Genomic DNA, 21090 nt, shown 5'->3' with positions numbered 1-21090 from the left:
ATAAGCGACATAACTTCTGTCAGGGAGTGTATTTGATCGTGTACATTTTTCTTTGAAAATGGATCACACACGGACGTAAAAAAAAAACGGACATGGATGGCACACAGATGAAAATTATTTTAAAATCTTCTGGATGAACTCAATTCACAATTTCTCATACGCTCGTCTGCAGGAGCCCTAATGCTAATTTTCTCCCCTGTAAAAAAAAGATCCTGTAATCTAAGGTGTGTATTATAAGAAATCCTGTACGCCCCTTCTATAAGAACATTAAAAAAATCACCTCGGGGCTCTATGACCTGTAGCACATGATTTGCTGCTTTGTGTTTGTTTTTTTTGCAGACAGAGGACTGTTTGGTGGTTCCTACTAATTTAGAGATTCAGAGTAGGGGGTACATTAGCTCAGTAAATATTGTTAATGTCATTAATGGGCTAGCCCAGGACTATAATTTAACAGGTAGGTAGGTACTAACTACCTGACTGCTCTACTCGGCGCCAGCACAGAGCAGTCACCGAATGCTCCTTCCGACGATTAAGCTGCTCAACATCAACAGAGCATCTCTTCTTCTTCCGGGCTGCTCTGTCGACAATGCGTGACTGCTGATGTTATGCCGATTGACATCCGGCTTCCTGTAGTTAGGCAGCAGGGAGCTAGTTATCGATCAGCATGACGTTGGTAGTCACACCCTGTCAATAGAGCAGAGCGGAAGAGAAACCATTGCTCTGCCAATGTGACATCAGCGGAAGCTGCTCAATTGCTGGCAGGTGTGGTATACGATTGATCTGTGCCGGCAGAGATCAGCGCCACCACAACAGGCAGGTAGTTAGTAACTACCTGCCGGATAGTTCTTAGGTCTCTTAGTGAAAAAATGATATAGTCCTGGATAACCCGTAAGATGTCAATGAATTTTTTGGTAGGTAGAGGTAGTGTAACCGACCAATACATTCTGTTTACTAAGAAGTGCAATCGTACAAATAACACAATATTAGGAAATGCACTTGTATATTATCTTCAGGACGCTGACGATGTTACCTGCAAGAGCCTTAATTCTTGATCTTTCAAACATGCGAGCAGAACTGTTATCATTGTCCAGGTCATCTTCTGTTGTCTCCCAGCGAGAGTTCACCAAGCTGTATTGCTGCTCAATTTCCAAGTTGTCAAAATCGGTGGTCTGCATTTTCTTCTTCTTTTGCTTGGCTACTTTCTCACATCAATTGTTCATTCCTGCAGAATAAAACTGTAAAATGAGTAACAGAAAAGTAAAGACTTCTGTACATAAAATGTGTGTAAAGTACAAAATAAAATGAAAAATAACGCTCCAGACTTTCACAACATTTCATATTGCTAAACCGGAAAAAAAAAATGTAGGGCCAGTTTTGAAAAACGTTTACATCAGTCCCCACTGAAAGTTCTTGTGACCCGAGGTGCACAATGACTTCTCGAGAAACTTCTTTTGATACCTCCCACTTAAGACCCCCGTTCACATTAGCCTAATATCAGTCAAACCCATATCGATGGCTTCAGACGAAATCCTATTGTGTATGGGGGGCTCCACACTGTCTCCTGAGAGGTGATGTTGGGAGACAGAAGGATTCAACATGTCTGATTTTGGACTGCCAATCCTTTTGTTCTTAAAGAGATAAGCCACCGCCAGACATGTTTGACAGGAGCTCTCTCTTTTAGCCATGTTTACACGTTCAGTACTGTATATGGTCAGTATTTTACATCAGTATCTGTAAGCCAAAACCAGCAGTGGGTGATAAATACAGAAGTGACTGGTTTGTATTATACTTTTCCCTCTGATTGTTCCACTGCTGGTTTTGGCTACAAATACTGATGTAAAATACTGACCAACTACTGAACGTGTGAATGCGGCCTTAGAGAATATACCTGTGTAGCTGAACATTGGGTTAGAACCATTGTTCATCCCACAACTATCTAAAGTGTATGAGGGGCTTTAATATCATCCTTAGTGGTAGTAAAAGGCTAGGAAGATAGTTGTCAGACCTTATCTGACTCCGTGTATAAAAATATGACTGTCTCTAAAAAGTTCAGAAATACCTTTTGGAGGCTCCTTCACATGGCAGAGACTCTAATATCATACCAAAATGGCAAGCATGACTAACCCACTGTATGGGCTTAAAGCACATCATCCTGAGCTGTTTTAAAGTTTTTTTCCAAAATAAGTTTTTATCTTACAAAATTGTCTACATGCAACACTAAGCAACTTTATAATTCACACCCCATGAAAATACCTTAATGCTGCCAAGATTTGGCTCCCGATCAAGTGACCCCACCAGCTCGCCTCCCTTCCTGCGTCAAATCATATGTTTTACAGGTGATCGATGCCTGCCTGGTAACTCCTACAATAAGTGGGATGTCAACACTGATGTCATGTACATTGCTTGCCATTAGCAATAATCCCTGGCAGCGTCTGGATGGTATTGGTGCCAGCACATTTGTAAAACTTGGCTAGAGGTGGACAATGAACAGGACATCAATAATGTCGGGTAATCAAGTAGGGACAAACTCAAATGTACAGAATATTATTCGTGGCAGCAAAGGAAGCAAACTTTTGGGGACCGTGAATGGGGTCCGAATCTCCACAGCTATCAGCTATTTTTTATCAGGTGTTCCAGAAAATCCCTCCAAGGAGGAAATAAAACAAAAAAAAAAGACTGATTGCTGCTGCCATAAACGCAAGGGGTAGGAGATCAGCGCAACTTTAGGCCGGTTTCACACGTCCTGATATTTCCAGTACCAGAAACGGTACCGGAGATATTCGTGTCCATATGTGTACTACGTGCGACACACTTGTGGCAAACGTTTGCCACCCATATGCTGCATTAGTACCACACGGATGGCTGCCGGGGAACAGCGCTTACTGCAGCGCTTCTTCCCTGGCGGCTGGTGCTGAAGCCGGCTCTCATCATTTCCCCCTGCTCTGCCAGCGATCGGCGAGAGCAGAGGAGGATGATGTCCGAACGATGACAGCAGGTGGGGGCTTTTGGGACTCTTACCCCCATCACTCTCAGCAGCTCATTCACTAGTAGTTTTCAGCCGGGATGGTCGCATCTTGGCACCGTCTAGGTTGGAAACTATTTAGCCCGGACATCATTCTCCTCTGCTCGTGCCGATCGCCGGCAGACCAGGGAAGAATGACGAGAGCTGGCTTCAGCATCAGCCGCCGGGGAACAGCGCTTACTGTAGTGCTTCTTCCCCGGTGGCCGTCCGTGTGATACTGATGCATCACACAAATGGCATCAGTGTGCGGTACGTGTTTACACGGACCCATTGACTTGATTGGGTTCATGTGATCCGTGCAGCTACACAAAAACGGACATGTCTACGTGTGGGTCACTTGGACACACGATCCATGAAAAAAACAGATATGTGCACAGCCTCATTCATTTGAATGGGTCTACGTGTGTCAGTGTCTCTGGTACGTGTGAAAACTGTCACCACACGTACTGGAGACACTGACGTGTGAAAGAGGCCTTACCCATATATTCCCAGTTAATGCTGCTATTTTCTTAACTCACGGGAAATATAGGTTTCCTTAATGAGACTAGTTGAATATGAAGTATTACTGGTAATGATTAGTAATGAGAGAACGTGCTGGGATAAGGTGTTATCTGAGCATGCTCAGGTGCTAACCGAGTGTCTTCGGCGTGTTCGAAAAATATGTTCAAGTCCCCGCCGCTGCATGTCTCGCGGCTGTTCGACACATGCAGAAACTGTTTGTTAGGCAATTCTGCTGATAACACCCAAGGCAATTCTGCTGATAACACCCAAGCTCATCGTTATCAATGGTCCATGGGAGAAAAGTGTGCAAATTGAAGAGATATCTGCCCTTTAATGTCAATGTCCAACCCTTTGACAAGTCATGTAACATAACCAGCTCTAAATGGTAAGTCAAACACTCATCCACAAACAGCCAGTTATAGGGTGTAAAGCAAACTTTGGCTGGCCAAGTGCAATGCCCTTGAGAAAAGGTGGAGAAAGTTCTTGTTGCACAACAGTCCCAAGTACAGGGCCGCCATCAGGGCATTACTGCCCTTATTGGTCTATGGTGTCCGATGAGCAGAGGGAGTCCATAGCGGGACCCCTCTGTTCTGCTCACCAGGCCCCAGCGACAGTATGCTGATGCTTCAGTAATTGATCGCACATCCTCCGACGCAGATCAGTTAAAATCTCTTGCCGTGCAGGAGATTCCTCCCACACGGCAACAGTTAGCAGCCGACAGGTGATGTCAGTGTGCATGTCGTTGACGTATGACGTCACTGTCATATGCCGAAACGATGCTGCGTGCCTCAGCTGACTCGGAGAGCAGGACACTGCTGGAGCTTGGCCAGGTGAGGAAAAACTTTTTTTTGTAAAGCCACGGCATAGTATACAGGTATGGGGGTGCATTATACTACTATGGGGGATTGAGGGAAAGGGGGTGCATTATACTATGGGGTGCATTATATGGCTGTGGGGGTGCATTATACCGCAATGGGGGTGCATTATACCACTATGGTGGTGCATTACACTGCTATGGGGGTGCATTATATTACGGGGCTGCGTTATACTACTATGGGGGTGCATTATACTATTATGTGACGTCAGCGTGCACGTCGCCGACGTATGGGGTCACTGTCATACACCAGAACGACGCTGCGCACCACAGCTGACTCGGAGAGCAGGACACTGCTGGAGCTTGGCCAGGTGAGGAAAAACTTTTTTTTGTAGAGGCATGGTATGGGGGTGCATTATACTGGTATAGGGTGCATTATACTGCTATGGGAGTGCATTATTCTGCTATGGAGGTGCATTATACGGCTATGGGGGTGCATTATACCACTATGGTTGTGAATTATACCACTATGGGGCTGCATTATACCACTATGGGGTGCATTATACCACTATAGGGCTGCATTATATTACTATGGGGGTGTATTATACTACTATGTGGGTGTATTATACTATATATGACTATGGGGTACATTATACTACTATGGGGGTGCACTATAAGGGGTGCATTATACTGCTATTTATGACTATGGGGCACATAATACTATTATGGATGACTATGGGGGCAATATGGAGAGACATGAGGCAGAATGGGTGGACATGTGGGATCCAGAATGTGGGATATTATTACTGTAGGGGCTAATTAAAGGACATTATTTTTGAGGATACTGTTTTCAGTGTGGGGGAGGATAGGTCCTGTTACTGTGCAGGGCGACATGGTCGCTTTTTTTATTCATCTGGCGTAGTGTAGAGGTTGGGTAAAAATTGGGGAATGTGCTCTAGATAATTGTGTTATTTTCTGCAGAGACGAGTCCTGGCTGGAAGAAGTGATGGTTGTGTGCTCTGGATGAAGATGAAAAGCGAAGATGAAGGACTTCAACTAGAGACGCCACTGGCGATTCAGTGTGTTACCTGTACACTTACGCTATACACTGTATACTATATACAGAGCTGCTGTGTATTTCACCGATGATCACTGTATTACCTAGGCTAACATAGGAGGACTCCTGCTCGCTTGACTTCAGACGCTGGCCGGGCTGGTGGGCAGCGGGGTCGGCAGGCGCGGGCGCATGCGCCGTTTACACATGGCCTCTGTCAGCTGCCCGATCATGTGATTTCCATGTGATCAGGGATTTCCGGCATAAAAGGTCCCAGTGAGGCAGGGACCTCCCCTTGAAAAAGCGACGGTACGGATAGCGAAACGCGCGTCGGGGGTAACGCCTGATTCAGGGATGCCGAGTACCTGGTAAGACTGGGGCTATGTATAACACCCGGATGGGGAGTACTTCTGTCACGCTAGTGGGCTTTGCACGTATGTCTCCCTGGGGTTTCTGTACAGTATAATCGTCCACTCTTGGGCCGTTTTTTCTGGTGTTATAGCTGTATTGAAATACCGTAAGCCTAATTAGGCAGGGCTTGGATAGTTTGATAACACATACTAACATTGCGGCTTTCTTCTGGAGTGGTCTTTGGAAAATCCATAGCTCCGGTACTTAAACATTATCATATGTTATCATCCTTGGCTAAGGTTACAGTTACTAGCAAGGATAAGGGTACTATGGCCATTTTTTATGGTGTCTTTACATGGTGGTTTTTATGTGTGTTGTAACATTTTAATGTGATTTTCAATAAACTTTGTATATTTTTTATTCAAATGCTCCTGTTGTCCTCCTATGTTAGCCTATGATGTATTAGGAGTATTATATATAGGGGCTGGGATACAATTCTCAGTTACCCTTTCAATATGAGTCTGGGTTTATGTACAGCTATCACTGTATTACCTGTACACTGACACTATATACAGAGATCCTGTGTATAATGTCACTGGTGATTACTGTATTACCTGTACACTGTATACAAAGCTTCTATGTTTAATTTCACTGGTTGTCACTGTATTACCTGTACACTATACACTATATACAGAGGTCCTGTATATAATGTCACCGGTGATCTCTGTATTACCTGTACATTACTTGTACACGGATGGACAATGTGTACTAAGTACAGATCTCCTGTGCACAATGGCACTTATGGTGATAATAGTATTGAATTTTTTTTTCCATTAATGATCAGTATTGTAGTATTCGGTCACTATGTGGTGGTAATATGTGATCTGGTCATGGTGTGGTGGTATTTTTTCTTTGTATGTGCTATTTGTTTAGTATGTGATAGTAATATGTGATCTTGTCATGGTGTGGAGGTATTTGTTGCTTTTATGTGGTATTATTCAGTCACTGTGGTGGTAATGCGTAGTCTGGTCACGGTGTGGCGGTGTTTGTTCCTTCTTTGTGATATTATTGGTCATTTTAAAAAATGAAAAATAAATATATACTTAAATTGTATTGGATATTTTAACAAATGTTTAGTAAGTTACAGTAGAGTAGAGCCCAGCCAAAAGAGTCTACCTTGTCATGGCGACGGATTAAAAAATCTTGCGGCCAAAACAAAAGCTGCTGACTATTCATGTGCTGATGGGAACTGTAAATATGTGATAGGTGAGGATGTGGTGCAGGAGTGGAGTTTTTCCAAGAGAGGGCGGTGGGACTGTGGACTGTTTGAGGGGTGGAGGAGGGACTCGGGTGGAGCCTGGGCGGACTCTCAAGGGGGCCCCAAAAATTTTGCACATCTACACATCCCCCAAGGGCAACTTCTTCCAATCATGCAGGAGCAATTTGGTGATGAACGTGTTTTCAAGCATAATAAAGACTATGTCACAAGGTAAATGTGATAACTAAGCTGTTTGGTGAACTAAACATTGAAATTTTGGGTCCAATGCCAGGAAACTTCACAGATCTCAATCTCAGTGAGAGTCAGTGGTCAATCCTCAAAAAGAGGGTGAACAACAAACACTCCCACCCCCCTCCCCCCGGAAATTGTGATAAACTACAAGCACTGATGACAGAAGAATGGGATTTCGCCCAGAAGCGGATATGCAAGATGCCAGGGTGAAGGGCAAAAGTCTACGAAAATAAGGCTCAACCCTATAAATATTGTCTTTACATGAAGTTGATATATCTGATAATTCTGATAATTGTACTTCAATAACCAAAGAAGTATCCAACTAAAAGATCTAAAAACACTGAAACATGAAATTTGTGTAATTCTCAAAACCTTTGGCCACAACTGTATGCTCCATACACTATGTCAGCCATGTAGCATGAACGCCTAGGTTTGCAGTCCTCTTCCACAACACACGTATCAGTACACCTTTATTCTTGGAGAATGGATGAATGGATTTGTAGAAGCACATCAGCAGAAGTCCAGGACTAATGGTAAACATGAGTAGATGTCACAGACAGCCATATCATAAGGTTTCACAATCCTTCCTGCCCAGGACGCATTCCCTCTTACTCAGGGTGCATTTATGTAGAGATCAAGTTCCAGTCATTGCTTTCTAATATTGGAGGGTGATGAAATATGAGGCTCTACATGCACGGTCTAGTTCAAGGGGAACAAAATTCAATCAGTACTAGTTGTATTGTCTATATGTGAACTGACAGTGTCTATTACGCTCTTACATACTGCAAAAAAGGAAAAAAAACAAAAACACCAGCATCAGAGCACCAAGGAATGGACACTTTAGACAAGAGTAATGTAACACCATGCTGTACGCTTAGGAGGAGGAATCACTGAGGAACACCCCAAGGTAATGACCAGAATTACTATTTTATAGGCATTGCAAGTGTGCATTAAAACAGAAAAGTCAGAAGAGCTCATAAGTTTTTCATGCATTTAAAAGGCTGTCTGAGCACAATATATTGATGACCTGTCCTTTATCAATATCAGTCTAGCACCTAGCATCCCTACCGGTTAGCTTCACTTTAACTGTTAATCTGTTAAAAGGGTTGTCCACATTTAACAACAATTTTTTATGCTGCCCAGCCGCCTTAATGAAAGTGCGGCTACTGAGAGAAAATTAACTTATTTCTTCCCTGGAGCCGCCGGCTTTTCCATCATAGGGACTTGCACTAGGTGACTCCAGTCAACATTCACAGCACTGCTCACAATATTGTAAGCATAGAATAAATAATTCACAGCACCTCATAGCAAATAAAGGGTTAACTATTACCCACAAGAGAGGCGCACGTCAACTCCAGAGATTCCTTCCCGGAAAATATCCAAACACTCAAATAGAGAATGAAGACAGCGCCTCATACGTTGGTGAAAAATCGCTGTTCCTTTATTCTGCACTTTGTGGTGACATTTCGATCTACATGATCTTTTTCAAGCAAGTGCTTGAAAAAAAATATTGTAACCACGTCCAGGCACTTTGACAGCTAGTGGTGCAGTGTATCTCTGCAGAGTCGGCTGTCAATCAAAGTGCCAGGGTGTGCTTACAGCAGTATAATGAGAGGATCAGTAAGCAGTGACTGTAGTTGCTTCATGCAAGCCCCAATGACTGAAAGGCGGTGGCTCCCAAGAGGAAATAAGTTCATTTTTTCCCAATAGCCACCTTTTTAGTAAGGCAACTGAGCATCATAGTAACACTATTTACCTGCCTATTAACCCCATATCTGCAGATAAACAGCATTGTCTGAGATGACAGGTTCCCATTAAATGCATATATTGTAGGCTAAATTTCATTTTTGCAATTGGACTTTGTTAAAATTTTGCTCTGTTACACTTTTGCAGGCTCTTTGTTTCTGTACATTCAACTTTGATGTGGTATGTAGTTGTAAATCAGCTAAGAGGAGCTAAAAAATGGACAGAAGATAGGCTACACTCTAATAATGAGCATTTATGAGTTTTTGATGTTGCAGAGTTTCTGCACCCAGCGTTGGACATAGTGTAGAAGCTGGGGAAAAAGTGGGGCATGTGCTCTAGAAGTGATCAGCTATTGATATCTGTTATTTCCTGGAGAAATGAGTCCTGGCTGGAAGAAGTAATGGCGGTCTGCGCTGTATCAAGAAGAAAAGCGAAGATGAAGGACTTCAACTAGAGAAGTTACTGGTGAGTCAGTGTATTACATGCACACTAAACACTATATAGCATATAGACAGCTACTGCGTATTACGTCACTGGTAACCCCTGTATTACTTTTACACTGACACTGTATACAGAGCTCCTGTGTGTAATGTCAATGGTGTTTTGTTTTCAATGTTTTATTTATTGAGAATCATAAGATGGTTGACATCAGCAAACAAAGAATCAATTAGGGTAAACTCGAAAAACAGAAGAGGCATAAAAATTTCACTTTTTTTAAAAAAGCCATTCAAGTCTCAAAGGAATAAATGACATCTAGTAAAGTACCTAAAATGCCAGAAAAAAAAATAATTGCCTCCGTCAAAACATCATTAATACAGAAAATGAAAGATTTTTGATTTCTATTAACAAATAAACCAAATAAAGTTGGTTGGCTGAAACTCTGGGGATCAATCCAGCACACATAAGGTTATAAATTTATCCGAGTTCCTAAAAGTTACATAGGAGTTCCAGACACATGTAAAGGAGGACAAATTATGTCTGGAAAGCGCTGCTAGCTCTTCAGTATAATACAGTTGGTCAATCTTAAGGAATAGCTGATTTTCACTTGGAATATTAGACGTGCGCCATAAAGTGTGTACTAGAAGCTTACCAGCTGTCATAATGAAGGAGGCCAATCTACTGTAGATATATGTTATTTGGGACTGTCGGAAGATTTTAGAAAAATGTGTTCCGGTGTTAGTTTTATAAGAAAACGTGTCACTTCATCTAACGTTTGAGATACGATTTTCCCAAAATTTTGTATAATGTGACAGGACCACCAAATATGAAGGTATGAACCTCTGTCTTTTTCACATCTCCAGCATATACTGTATCAGGTGTCGTAGGGAACCACTTATGCAGCAGGAGAGGAGTTGTGTACCAGTGGATTATTATTTTGTAATTACTTTCTGGAGCTCTCACACATTGTGAAGGGCCGAACGTAGATTTGTAAATTAGGGTAATTTGAGAATTAGTAAAAGAGTGGCCCAAGTCTTTTTCCCATTTCAGCAGAAAAGCTATTTTCAGGGAAATATATTATGAGTAGCATATTATAGAGGACGGAAAGCACCTTTTTCGGTACTCTTGTTTGAGAGCACAAAGTTTTAAAGGTGTTTAATGGCCGCCTTAAGTCTCCACTAATTATGACATGGCGCAATGTCTTCCTGAGAGATTCATAGTGGATGAAGGTGTAATTAGACATAGTGGGGAGCTCCTTCATATATAATGTCAATGGCGATCCCTGTATTACCTGTACACTATATACAGAGTTTCTGTGTTTAATGTAATGAGTGATCACCCATGACATTATACACAGGAGCTCTATATTTAGTTATTTAGTGTCAGTGTACAAATTATACAGTGATCACCAGTGAGATTATACAGAGGAGATCTGTATATAGTGTAGAAATAATACAGAGATCACCAGTGACATTATACACAGGAGCTTTGTATATAGTGTCAGTGTACAGGTAATACAGTGATCACCAGTGACATTATACACAGGAGCTTTGTATATAGTGTCAGTGTACAGGTAATACAGTGATCACCAGTGACATTATACACAGTGGCTCTGTATATATATTTGGTAAGTTCAGAAAAGTTCATTTTTTTCTCATTACTGTACACTCTGCGCCCCATCTTGACTGAAAAAAACAGAAATGTAGAAATGTTTACATATTTAATATAAAAGAAAAACGTAAATATCACACGGTCATCAGTATTCAGACCCTATGCTCAGACACTCATATTTAAGTCACATGCTGTCCATTTCCTTGTGATCCTCCTTGAGATGGTTCTACTCATTCATTGGAGTCCAGCGGTGTTAAACTGACAGGACTTGATTTGGAAAGGCACACACCTGTCTATATAAGACTTCTCATCTCACAGTGCATGTCAGACCAAATGAGAATCATGAGGTCAAAGGAACTGGCTGAGGAGCTCAGAGACAGAATTGTGGCAAGTCACAGATCTGGCCAAGGTTACAACAGAATTTCTGCAGTACTCAAGGTTCCTAAGAGCACAGTGGCCTCCATAATCATTAAATGGAAGAAGAATGGGACCACCAGAAGTCTTCCTAGACCTGGCCATCCAGTCAAACTTAGAAATCATGGGAGAAGAGCCTTGGTGATAGAAGTAAACAAGAACCTCAAGATCACTGTGGCTGAGCCCCAGAGATGCAGTAGGGAGATGGGTGAAAGTTCCACAAAGTCAACTATCATTGCAGCCCTCCACCAGTCGGGCCTTTATGGCATGGAGGAGTTTTTCAGCTGCAGGGACAGGACAACTGGTTGCCACTGAAGAAAACATGAATGCGGCCAAGCACAGAGATATCCTGGATGAAAACCTCTTCCAGAGTGCTCTGGACCTCATACTTGGCCAAAGGTTCACCTTCCAACAAGACAATAACCCTAACCACACAGCTAAAATAACAAAGGAGTGGCTTCAGAACAACTCTGTGACCATTCTTGACTGGCCCAGCCAGAGCCCTGACCTAAACCCAATTGAGCATCTCTGGAGAGACCTCAAAATGGCTGTCCACCAACGCCCACCATTCAACATGACAGAACTGGAGAGGATCCCCAAATCCAGGTGTGAAAAACTTGTTGCATCATTCCCAAGACTCATGGCTGTACTAGCTCAAAACAGTGCTTCTACTCAATACTGAGCAAAGGGTCTGAATACTTATGACCATGTGATATTTTAGTTTTTCTTTTTTAATAAATTTGCAAAAATTTCATTTCTGGGATTTTTTCAGCCAAGATGGGCTGCAGAGTGTACGTTGTGTGAAAAAAAATAAATACATTTTTTAATTTACCAAATGACTGCAATGAAACAAAGAGTGAAAAATTTAAAGGTGTCTAAATACTTTCCAAACCCACTGTATATCCAATTACATTCATCCCTGAAGATGAAAATAACCCTTCTAACTTTCATCTGTATAACTTGCTGCTTGGCTTTAATTTTCACTACATAGATGGGATATTTTGGGTACATCCAAAATACATTCGGTATGTACCTCATATAGACACTACTTTCCTGCAGCCACAACCTCAAAGATCAGTGATCTGTACTGTACTATGTGAGGCAGTGACTGGTGTTACATGTGAGGGTCATTGTATGTTCCCCCCAGGATGTGCACGGAGGTGTATTGAGGCCATGAGAGTGCACCGCAGTCACAGGCATAGTTGTGATTACAATGTGAAATAAAAAGTGTTAGTCCTGGACAAGCTATTTGTCCAGGGCAGATTTAAGAAAACCTGCTGGGCTTTCAAGTTAAAAACTCTTTCAAGTTGAAAACCCTGCAGTATAGGGTTTGGGGATGTCAGGATCAGAGTCAGTGTCAGTCTGATGTTGGCAGGAGTACAGAGCAGAAGGCTCGGCAGAGCTCCACCTGTGTGAGGCATCACAGGCCAGTGGAGCCAAACAGCCAAGGCAGCTGAAAAGCCTGGCACCCACAGCGTCCACGGTAACTTGTCTCAGGGGGTAGACTGGCATGCTTAGTGACTGTAAACCGGAAGATATGGTTCCCAGCTGCGATCCGGAGGATATCGTGTACTGTGTATTGCTGAGAGAAAAGAGACATTAACACGGCGGTGCAGTCGACCACAGCAACCATTCAGAGATGGGGTGGTATGTTTAGTGACTGTAATCCAGAGGATATGGTTCCTGGCTGCGATCCATGTGCTGTGTTTTTTTTAGTTGAACATTAAAGAGAAGTTTTTCTTTGAACTTTGCCTCATCAATGCACAGAGTGCTACTGCTGAACTACAACTTATAACTGCAGCGCTACTCAAGCAACATTACAAAGGAAACCCTTCTTCTGAAATTATTTACCCCTGCCATCAGCTGGTCCTGCAACCCTGGCAATTGTATAGTAGAAGGTATAAACCTACTAATGAAACCAAATGAGCACCAAAACTGAATACAGATGTAGGATGGTGGAGCCAGGGCTGCTGTCATGGCCCACAGTAACCCCTGTATCACCCCCTGGCCCCTCCCAGCACAAGATCATGTTTTCTTCTCTGAGTACCTCGGTGCTGCTTCTCTGTGTCGTCTGGGATCTACCGGCACGAGAGTGTGTTCCCTACAGACAGCTCCGCAATTAAAGAGTCACAGTCCGGCTTCACTTTAACTTCAACTACTTTACTTAACACAGCGTTATCCTGGGCACAGTCAATCATAACAATTGGCAACGCTTTCCCTTGCCTCTTCTCTCTGCCGCTAAGCCTGTCCCCGGGACGGTTCGTTTCCTCCGGTCCCTCAGTGTCCTCAATGCCCAGAATTCCTGGTGCTCGTGGGGTTATTCTCTGCTGTTTCACCCTGGTCCTTAGAATAGCAGCCCACGCAAAAATCTTTCACATCTTGGACACCTTGCTCCCGTTCTGCTTAGTCGTCTTCCCGTAGCACTGCAGTCCCACTTATACTGCACCGCTATCTCTGGTGTCGCTGTGCTTTGTACTGTACTCTGGCCCCTTGGATACTGACTGCTAGGCCCACTCTTCTGACAAACGTTGCGGGGCACGGTGTTGCACTGGGCTAGCCAGCCCTATGCTCCACACGGGCGCCCCGGCCCCAACTCACTAAAACCGGGAAGACCTCACTTACTTATCCCACCGTGCCCCTCCTACAGTTAACAGTTTGCTACACTACTTAGAGTGCCCCATCTAGTGGCTAACTTGGGGTACTACTCCCCTAGCATTATACCTAATGACCGGCCCGGGGTACTCAATTTCCCTATCACACAAATACTATGCATATAATGGCAAAACATATTATACATTTAGCAGTAAATGGTAATACACTTTACTGTGTAGCAGTACCAGTAATAGGTAGTGATAATACACCAGTGAGTGTAGCAGTATCACATGTGTCAAAGAAACATACTGTATATACAAGAAAGGCAAAAAGGGACTAGAACATTATACCATGTCCCCTACACAGAAACAAAATCGGTGTAATACCTACAGTTCTGTAATCAGATGAACAAAACCACAAAGATGAATAAAAACATATAATAAATGTTACTAAAAAGTACACAAAGGTAAAAAACACTCAATAAAAGAACAATTAACATGAAATACAAAACATATAAAGCTCAATAGAACCAGTTCCTTCCAATAAGGAATAAGAAAAACATGGAAACAGGTTGGATAAATCCACTGTTCGTGTACATCAAAGTGGCAGCAATATCGGAAGTGAACCGACTCCTTCTAATAAGGAATAATGAATGAACATGTGGAAAGTGTGAGAATGTATTGGTGAAGCCCTTGATAAATTCCCAACCTGTACTGGCAAGATCAATACAAAAAAAACGGAGCAAGAACATCCATAACAACATAGTTATGTATAAAAAGGTATAACGTTTATTATATAATTTCATCTAGATAACACCAATATTAACACTGCAATGAGTGCTGTAAGCACTCTGCACACACAAAGAGGTAATAGGAAGGAGACATGATGATAGCCAAACACAGAGAGGGAGAAGCACAGTGTATTATACCTCTTTCACATCCTTCTCACTAGCATTTTGTAGCCCACAAATCATTAAATATAAGGTCCTATCGGTATCCCCTTAACATAGGTGGCAAAAAATATGGTGCATATAATGCACCATATACTCAATCAGGCTTACCCATTATAGTTGCTAGAAAAAGGTGCCCCCTCCTGGTATGGCTCCCCTTTTGACGTGCGTTTCGCGTATTCGCTTTCTCAGCAGGGTTGGTATGTGGCCAGTCTCATGCAGTTTAAATAATCATAAAAGCGGAAATGGTACCGGGACAGCGGCGCATGCGCGGTGGCGCCCGAAGCGCGTCATCGCCTGAGCCGTCACAGCAGGGCGGGCGTGAGGCGGAAGTCCGCCGATAGACGTCATGTGACGGGCGCCCTGCTGACACAGACGGCCACAGCAGAAGACGTACACTCCGGGCGACAGCGGGCATGCGCGCACCCGGCAGCCATTTTTAAGAAGACCACAGCGGCGGCCATATTTAAGAAGATTACGGAGCTGCGCATTCCTGCCCACCATGTAAGTGAGGACAACAGTGAATAAACGGCACCAATACAGTGCGGTAAGTGTGGTGCACAGGAGAAATATCACACTACATCCATAAAATTGACATAGTGATTATAACGTTTAACTGGATCATATAGAAATACAGATCATATCCCAATACAAAGTTAAAGTGACATGTGCGAACAATATTATTGATAATATATATATAATACATATAAATAAACAATCAAAAAGACAAAAAAACAAGCCATTAGTTGCTAGAAAAAGGTGCCCCCTCCTGGTATGGCTTCCCATGTCACTATTGACATTGAATCTTTATATACATCTATCAGACATGAGGATGGATTGAGGGCTGCCCGTTTCTTCCTCGAGAGTGCCAACTGGGATGGCCACTTAGTCGAATTTGTTTTGGAATTACTTGAGTTTATTTTAACTCACAATTATTTTGTTTTCAAAGATAGGTTTTATTTACAGCTACAAGGTACCGCGATGGGCGCGGTTTGTGCCCCGTCGTACACAAATCTTTTTTCGGGTTTCTGGGAAAGACATATCTTCCAGGGAGACAGGGCACATATCTTCCAGGGAGACAGGGCACATATCTTCCAGGGAGACAGGGCACACGCCGCTGACCCGGTGGTAGGCTGGTTTCGCTACATTGATGATGTTCTGATGATTTGGAACGGTGGCGAAACCAGCCTGTCCAATTTTATGCAGGAATTAAATCACAATACCTTTAATTTAAAATTCACTTATTCGTGGCATAAAACTACCATTGACTTTTTGGATATTACTTTATGTGTTGCCGGGGATGGCTCCATCGAGACGGATCTTTACAGAAAAGAAACATCTGTGAATTCGTTATTACACGCATCCTCGGCACACAATTATTCTGTTATTAAAGCCATCCCAGTTGGGCAGTTTTTGAGGAACAGACGGGTATGCTCCACCGAGGCCCGCTTCGAGAGGCAGTCCGCCATTCTATCGGAACGTTTTCGGGCACGAGGGTACAGTCTCTGGAGCATCAGGGCAGGGTATGGAAGGGCAAAGTCCACACGAAGGGAGGACTTGTTATTGCAAGGGAAAGGGTCCAAATCAGATGATGGGTCTGGGGTCAGATTCATATCTACTTCCAACCGTCAGTGGAACCGCATCCGGGAGATACTTAATAGGCACTGGTCTATATTACAGACTGATGCCATACTGGCCTCACATTTGACAGAATTTCCCCTAATGACTCAACGTAGGGGTAAGAACTTAAAAGATAATATGGTGAGGAGCCATTATGTAGTTAAAAACAAGAATATAAATTTCCTGGATGCGGGCATTCCAAGACAGGGATGCTATCCATGTGGCTCATGCATCGCGTGTCCGAATATCCTTAGATGTGGGACTTTCAAGACTTCAGATGGAAGCAGAGAATTCAAAATAAGAGACTTCATTATGTGTAATACGACTTTTGTCGTTTATTATGCCACCTGTCCCTGCTCCTTAATTTGTCGGTCTCACATCTAGGGAATTAAAAATTCGGACGCGCGAGCATGTACGCGATATTCGAGCCGCGAAAGAGGCGGTGGATGTGTCAGGTTTGAAGACCTTACCAAGACACTTTCGGATATGCCATGGATCTGACCCCAGAGGCCTGAAAGTAAGAGGCATTGAGAGGATACATGGAGGGATCAGGGGTGGCAACATGGTCAAAATACTTGCACAACGTGAATGCAGGTGCATTGTCACCCTTGATACCCTTGCTCCGAGGGGATTGAATGAGAAACTAAGTTTCGCCCCTTTCCTCTGAATGTTTAGGTCTTGTGGACCCATATTAGAGGCATTACTTTTTGTCTTGCCACGCCTGTGTGACAGTGGACACTTTAAGACATTGGACATATTTGTCCAATCCTCTCTCTCTACTTTTGTGTCAATTCACCATTCTGTTTTAAATATTTTTGTATTAATCTGTCTTGTGTTTGTTTTTATCGTAGTTTATCCTTTAAATATGACCATGGCTTTAGATGGTATCTGGGCTGTATTGTATTCCTTTACCCCATCCACATAAATCACAATGCAATATGAAGAAAAAAAGAGAGAGAAAAGAATGGAGTCCTAATTATTATTATTATTTTATGCTTGTTTTTTTGTCTTTTTGATTGTTTATTTATATGTATTATATATATATATTATCATCAATAATATTGTTCGCACGTCACTTTAAGTTTGTATCGGGATACGATCTGCATTTCTATATGATCTAGTTAAACGTTATAATCACTATGTCAGTTTTATGGATGTAGTGTGATATTTCTCCTGTGCACCACACTTACCGCACTGTATTAGTGCCGTTTATTCACTGTTGTCCTCACTTACATGGTGGGCAGGAATGCGCAGCTCCGTAATCTTCTTAAATATGGCCGCCGCCGTGGTCTTCTTAAAAATAGCTGCCGGGTGCGCGCATGCCCGCTGTCGCCCAGAGTGTACGTCTTCTGCTGTGGCCGTCTGTATCAGCAGGGCGCGCGTCACATGACGTCTATCGGCGGACTTCCGCCTCACGCCCGCCCTGCTGTGACGGCTCAGGCGATGACGCGCTTCGGGCGCCACCGCGCATGCGCCGCTGTCCCGGTACCATTTCCGCTTTTATGATTATTTAAACTGCATGAGACTGGCCACATACCAACCCTGCTGAGAAAGCGAATACGCGAAACGCGCGTCAAAAGGGGAGCCATACCAGGAGGGGGCACCTTTTTCTAGCAACTATAATGGGTAATGGGTAAGCCTGATTGAGTATATGGTGCATTATATGCACCATATTTTTTTGCCACCTATGTTAAGGGGATACCGATAGGACCTTATATTTAATGATTTGTGGGCTACAAAATGCTAGTGAGAAGGATGTGAAAGAGGTATAATACACTGTGCTTCTACCTCTCTGTGTTTGGCTATCATCATGTCTCCTTCCTATTACCTCTTTGTGTGTGCAGAGTGCTTACAGCACTCATTGCAGTGTTAATATTGGTGTTATCTAGATGAAATTATATAATAAACCCTTTTATGCATAACTATGTTGTTATGGATGTTTTTGCTCCGTTTTTTCGTATTGATCTCTGTTTGGAGCTATCCTGGTTTGTTAGCGCCCGTTCGGCACGTAGGGAGAGCTAATGTGGTTTGCTCTCTATCACTATCTACTGTGGTGCTTCATGATTTTGCTATTAAATTCTGTACTGGCAAGAACCTGATCCTTTCAATAAAGATTAAAAGCAAAGCATACAAGGAGCAAGAACCATGCTACTACAATAATAACAGATGTAACCAGCAAGGATATAATCAAAATATACATGTGGGGGTTGCCTGGTTGCTAGGGAACCCCCACATGTAATCAAGTATATTCGCTCATCACTATTCATGTTCCTGTGCTCCTGCCACCCCGCACTCCAACATGCGTTTCACACGTGATTCCTCAGGGAGTGAGAATATTTCTCTCCGCTTTCATATCATATCTTTTTAATATGTCTTGCCTCGCTTGGTAATTGTATTTATATAGAGTTTTGTAATTTTGGGTACTTTTTTTAAATAGATCTGTTTTTATTAAACTTTTTGCAGTTTTTAAACATACCATCAAATACAAAAAAGGATTTTATTCCCCAACCACGGTGCAAAATCAGCTGACATTAGAGTTGTGCCTTCCACAACTGGCTCAAGTGAGCACATTTATATTTTTAATAAGGTATCACCCTATGGTCTTGTGTGCTCTTTTTTTTTTTTTTAGCAAAAACTGGAAGGGAAAAGTAAATTTACATGAATGTCAATCATAATATAATAAAAAGGAAAATCACATTAGGATAATGCAACCTTCTTTCCAAAACCTACAGAACTACAAATAAAATATCACATATACACAAAAACTAGACTCAAAGCAAAAGGATACACTTAGATAGAATTGAAATACATTGCAATAGAGAGGTTTCCAATCACACCTGATTGTGAAAGGGTCAATGTGCAGGGAGCAAGGACTGGTCCAATACTCTATCTTGGAGTAAGACAGAGAGAGGATGGCAGATCAGGGGTGCCTAGCCATGCTCCCCAGATTCTATCATATGTATATAATGAATTCCTTTCTCAGATAAATCCCCCTTTGTAAACTTATAATATTATTCATTTTGGCCTTTAGTTCTCCAATAGTTTGGGAAGCAGCATCTAACCAGTGATAGCCAATTTGTGTACTTTCTAATAAATATATAAATTATATATTTTTTTAGCCGATTATGTGGTTTATTCATCAGACTACAGATCTCTAGGTATTCAACCATGGCAATTGGAAGATATTGCTGAGGATAGCCTTGTTCAACCACACATTGTGGAGAAAATGTAGTGTCACAATACTGGTAAATGCTCTCAAAACGTCTAGGAAGCTTCTGGAAAAGATGAAGATGTACACAACTCATGGGAGCTGTCAAAGTTGCCAAAAACCATTGCTCTGTTAGATGGAACTCCAGTGGAGCCCTGACGATCAGTTGGCTGGTGCCTCCATACACATTAGAATGTCCACTCAATTGTCGATATTGGCAGGTCCAGGGGACAGTAGTCTAATGGGTATAGGGGCGTTTATACAACTGACTGGTAAGGGTGTTGAAACAATGTTCTAACCAGGGCTGGGAAGATGCACCATTGGGAGAGAAGATCACAATTTATGCATTTGGCAAGTCTGCGCTGAATCCTTGGCCACCAAGAAACCTTGTCCTGTTGTCAGACATAATTATGATTAGTGTATTTCCCAAAGCAAGATAATGAAACATACGATACTCTTTGTCCCGTACCATTCATGGCTACAAGCTGGCCTTCTGAGAATGAAGTAATGGTGAAACACTGTAGTCTCATAACACTACGATGACTCCCTGACATCACTTGATAACACTGACTACAAGTGTAGGAGCAAAACAGCTGAACACTTACTAACCATGATATGAAAAAGTAATGGTAATGACTGAGTTATATATATGACTGAGTTATAATATATATCTAGGTTCTTCAAAGTAGCCACCTTTTGCTTTGATGACTGCTTTGCACACTCTTGGCATTCTCTTGATGAGGTAGTCACCGGAAATGGTTTTCACTTCACAGGTGTGCCCTGTCAGGTTTAATAAGTGGGATTTCTTGCCTTATAAATGGGGTTGGGACCAACAGTTGTGTTGTGCAGAAGTCTGGTGGATACACAGCTGATAGTCCTACTGAATAGACTGTTAGAATTTGGATTATGGCAAGAAAAAAGCAGCTAAGTAAAGAAAAACAAGTGGCCATCATTACTTTAAGAAATGAAGGTCAGTCAGTCCGAAAAATTGGGAAAACTTTGAAAGTGTCCCCAAGTGCAGTTGCAAAAACCTTCTAGCGCTACAAAGTAACTGGCTCACATGAGGACCGCCCCAGGAAAGGAAGACCAAGAGTCACCTCTGCTTCTGAGCATAAGTTTATCCGAGTCACCAGCCTCAGAAATCGCAGGTTAGCAGCAGCTCAGAGACCAGGTCAATGCCACACAGAGTTCTAGCAGCAGACACTTCTCTACAACAACTGTGAAGAGGAGACTTTGTGCAGCAGGCCTTTATGGTAAAAT

At 42.6% G+C, this 21090-nt stretch overlaps 1 protein-coding gene across 1 annotated transcript in view; it reads right to left on the bottom strand.

Moving 5' to 3' along the window:
* SPTB (spectrin beta, erythrocytic) overlaps positions 1–21090 on the bottom strand; it is a 131657-nt gene that overhangs the window by 96869 nt on the left and 13698 nt on the right. Inside the window, exon 2 of the mRNA XM_077262431.1 lies at positions 1031–1222. Within this exon, the coding sequence (XP_077118546.1) occupies positions 1031–1175 (145 nt within the window). The 5' untranslated portion in view covers positions 1176–1222. The remainder of the gene's footprint in view (positions 1–1030; positions 1223–21090) is intronic.

Source organism: Ranitomeya variabilis, chromosome 1 (assembly GCF_051348905.1).
Source record: "Ranitomeya variabilis isolate aRanVar5 chromosome 1, aRanVar5.hap1, whole genome shotgun sequence".
Classification (NCBI taxonomy): domain Eukaryota; kingdom Metazoa; phylum Chordata; class Amphibia; order Anura; family Dendrobatidae; genus Ranitomeya; species Ranitomeya variabilis.
This window is presented reverse-complemented; position numbering and strand designations above follow the sequence as displayed.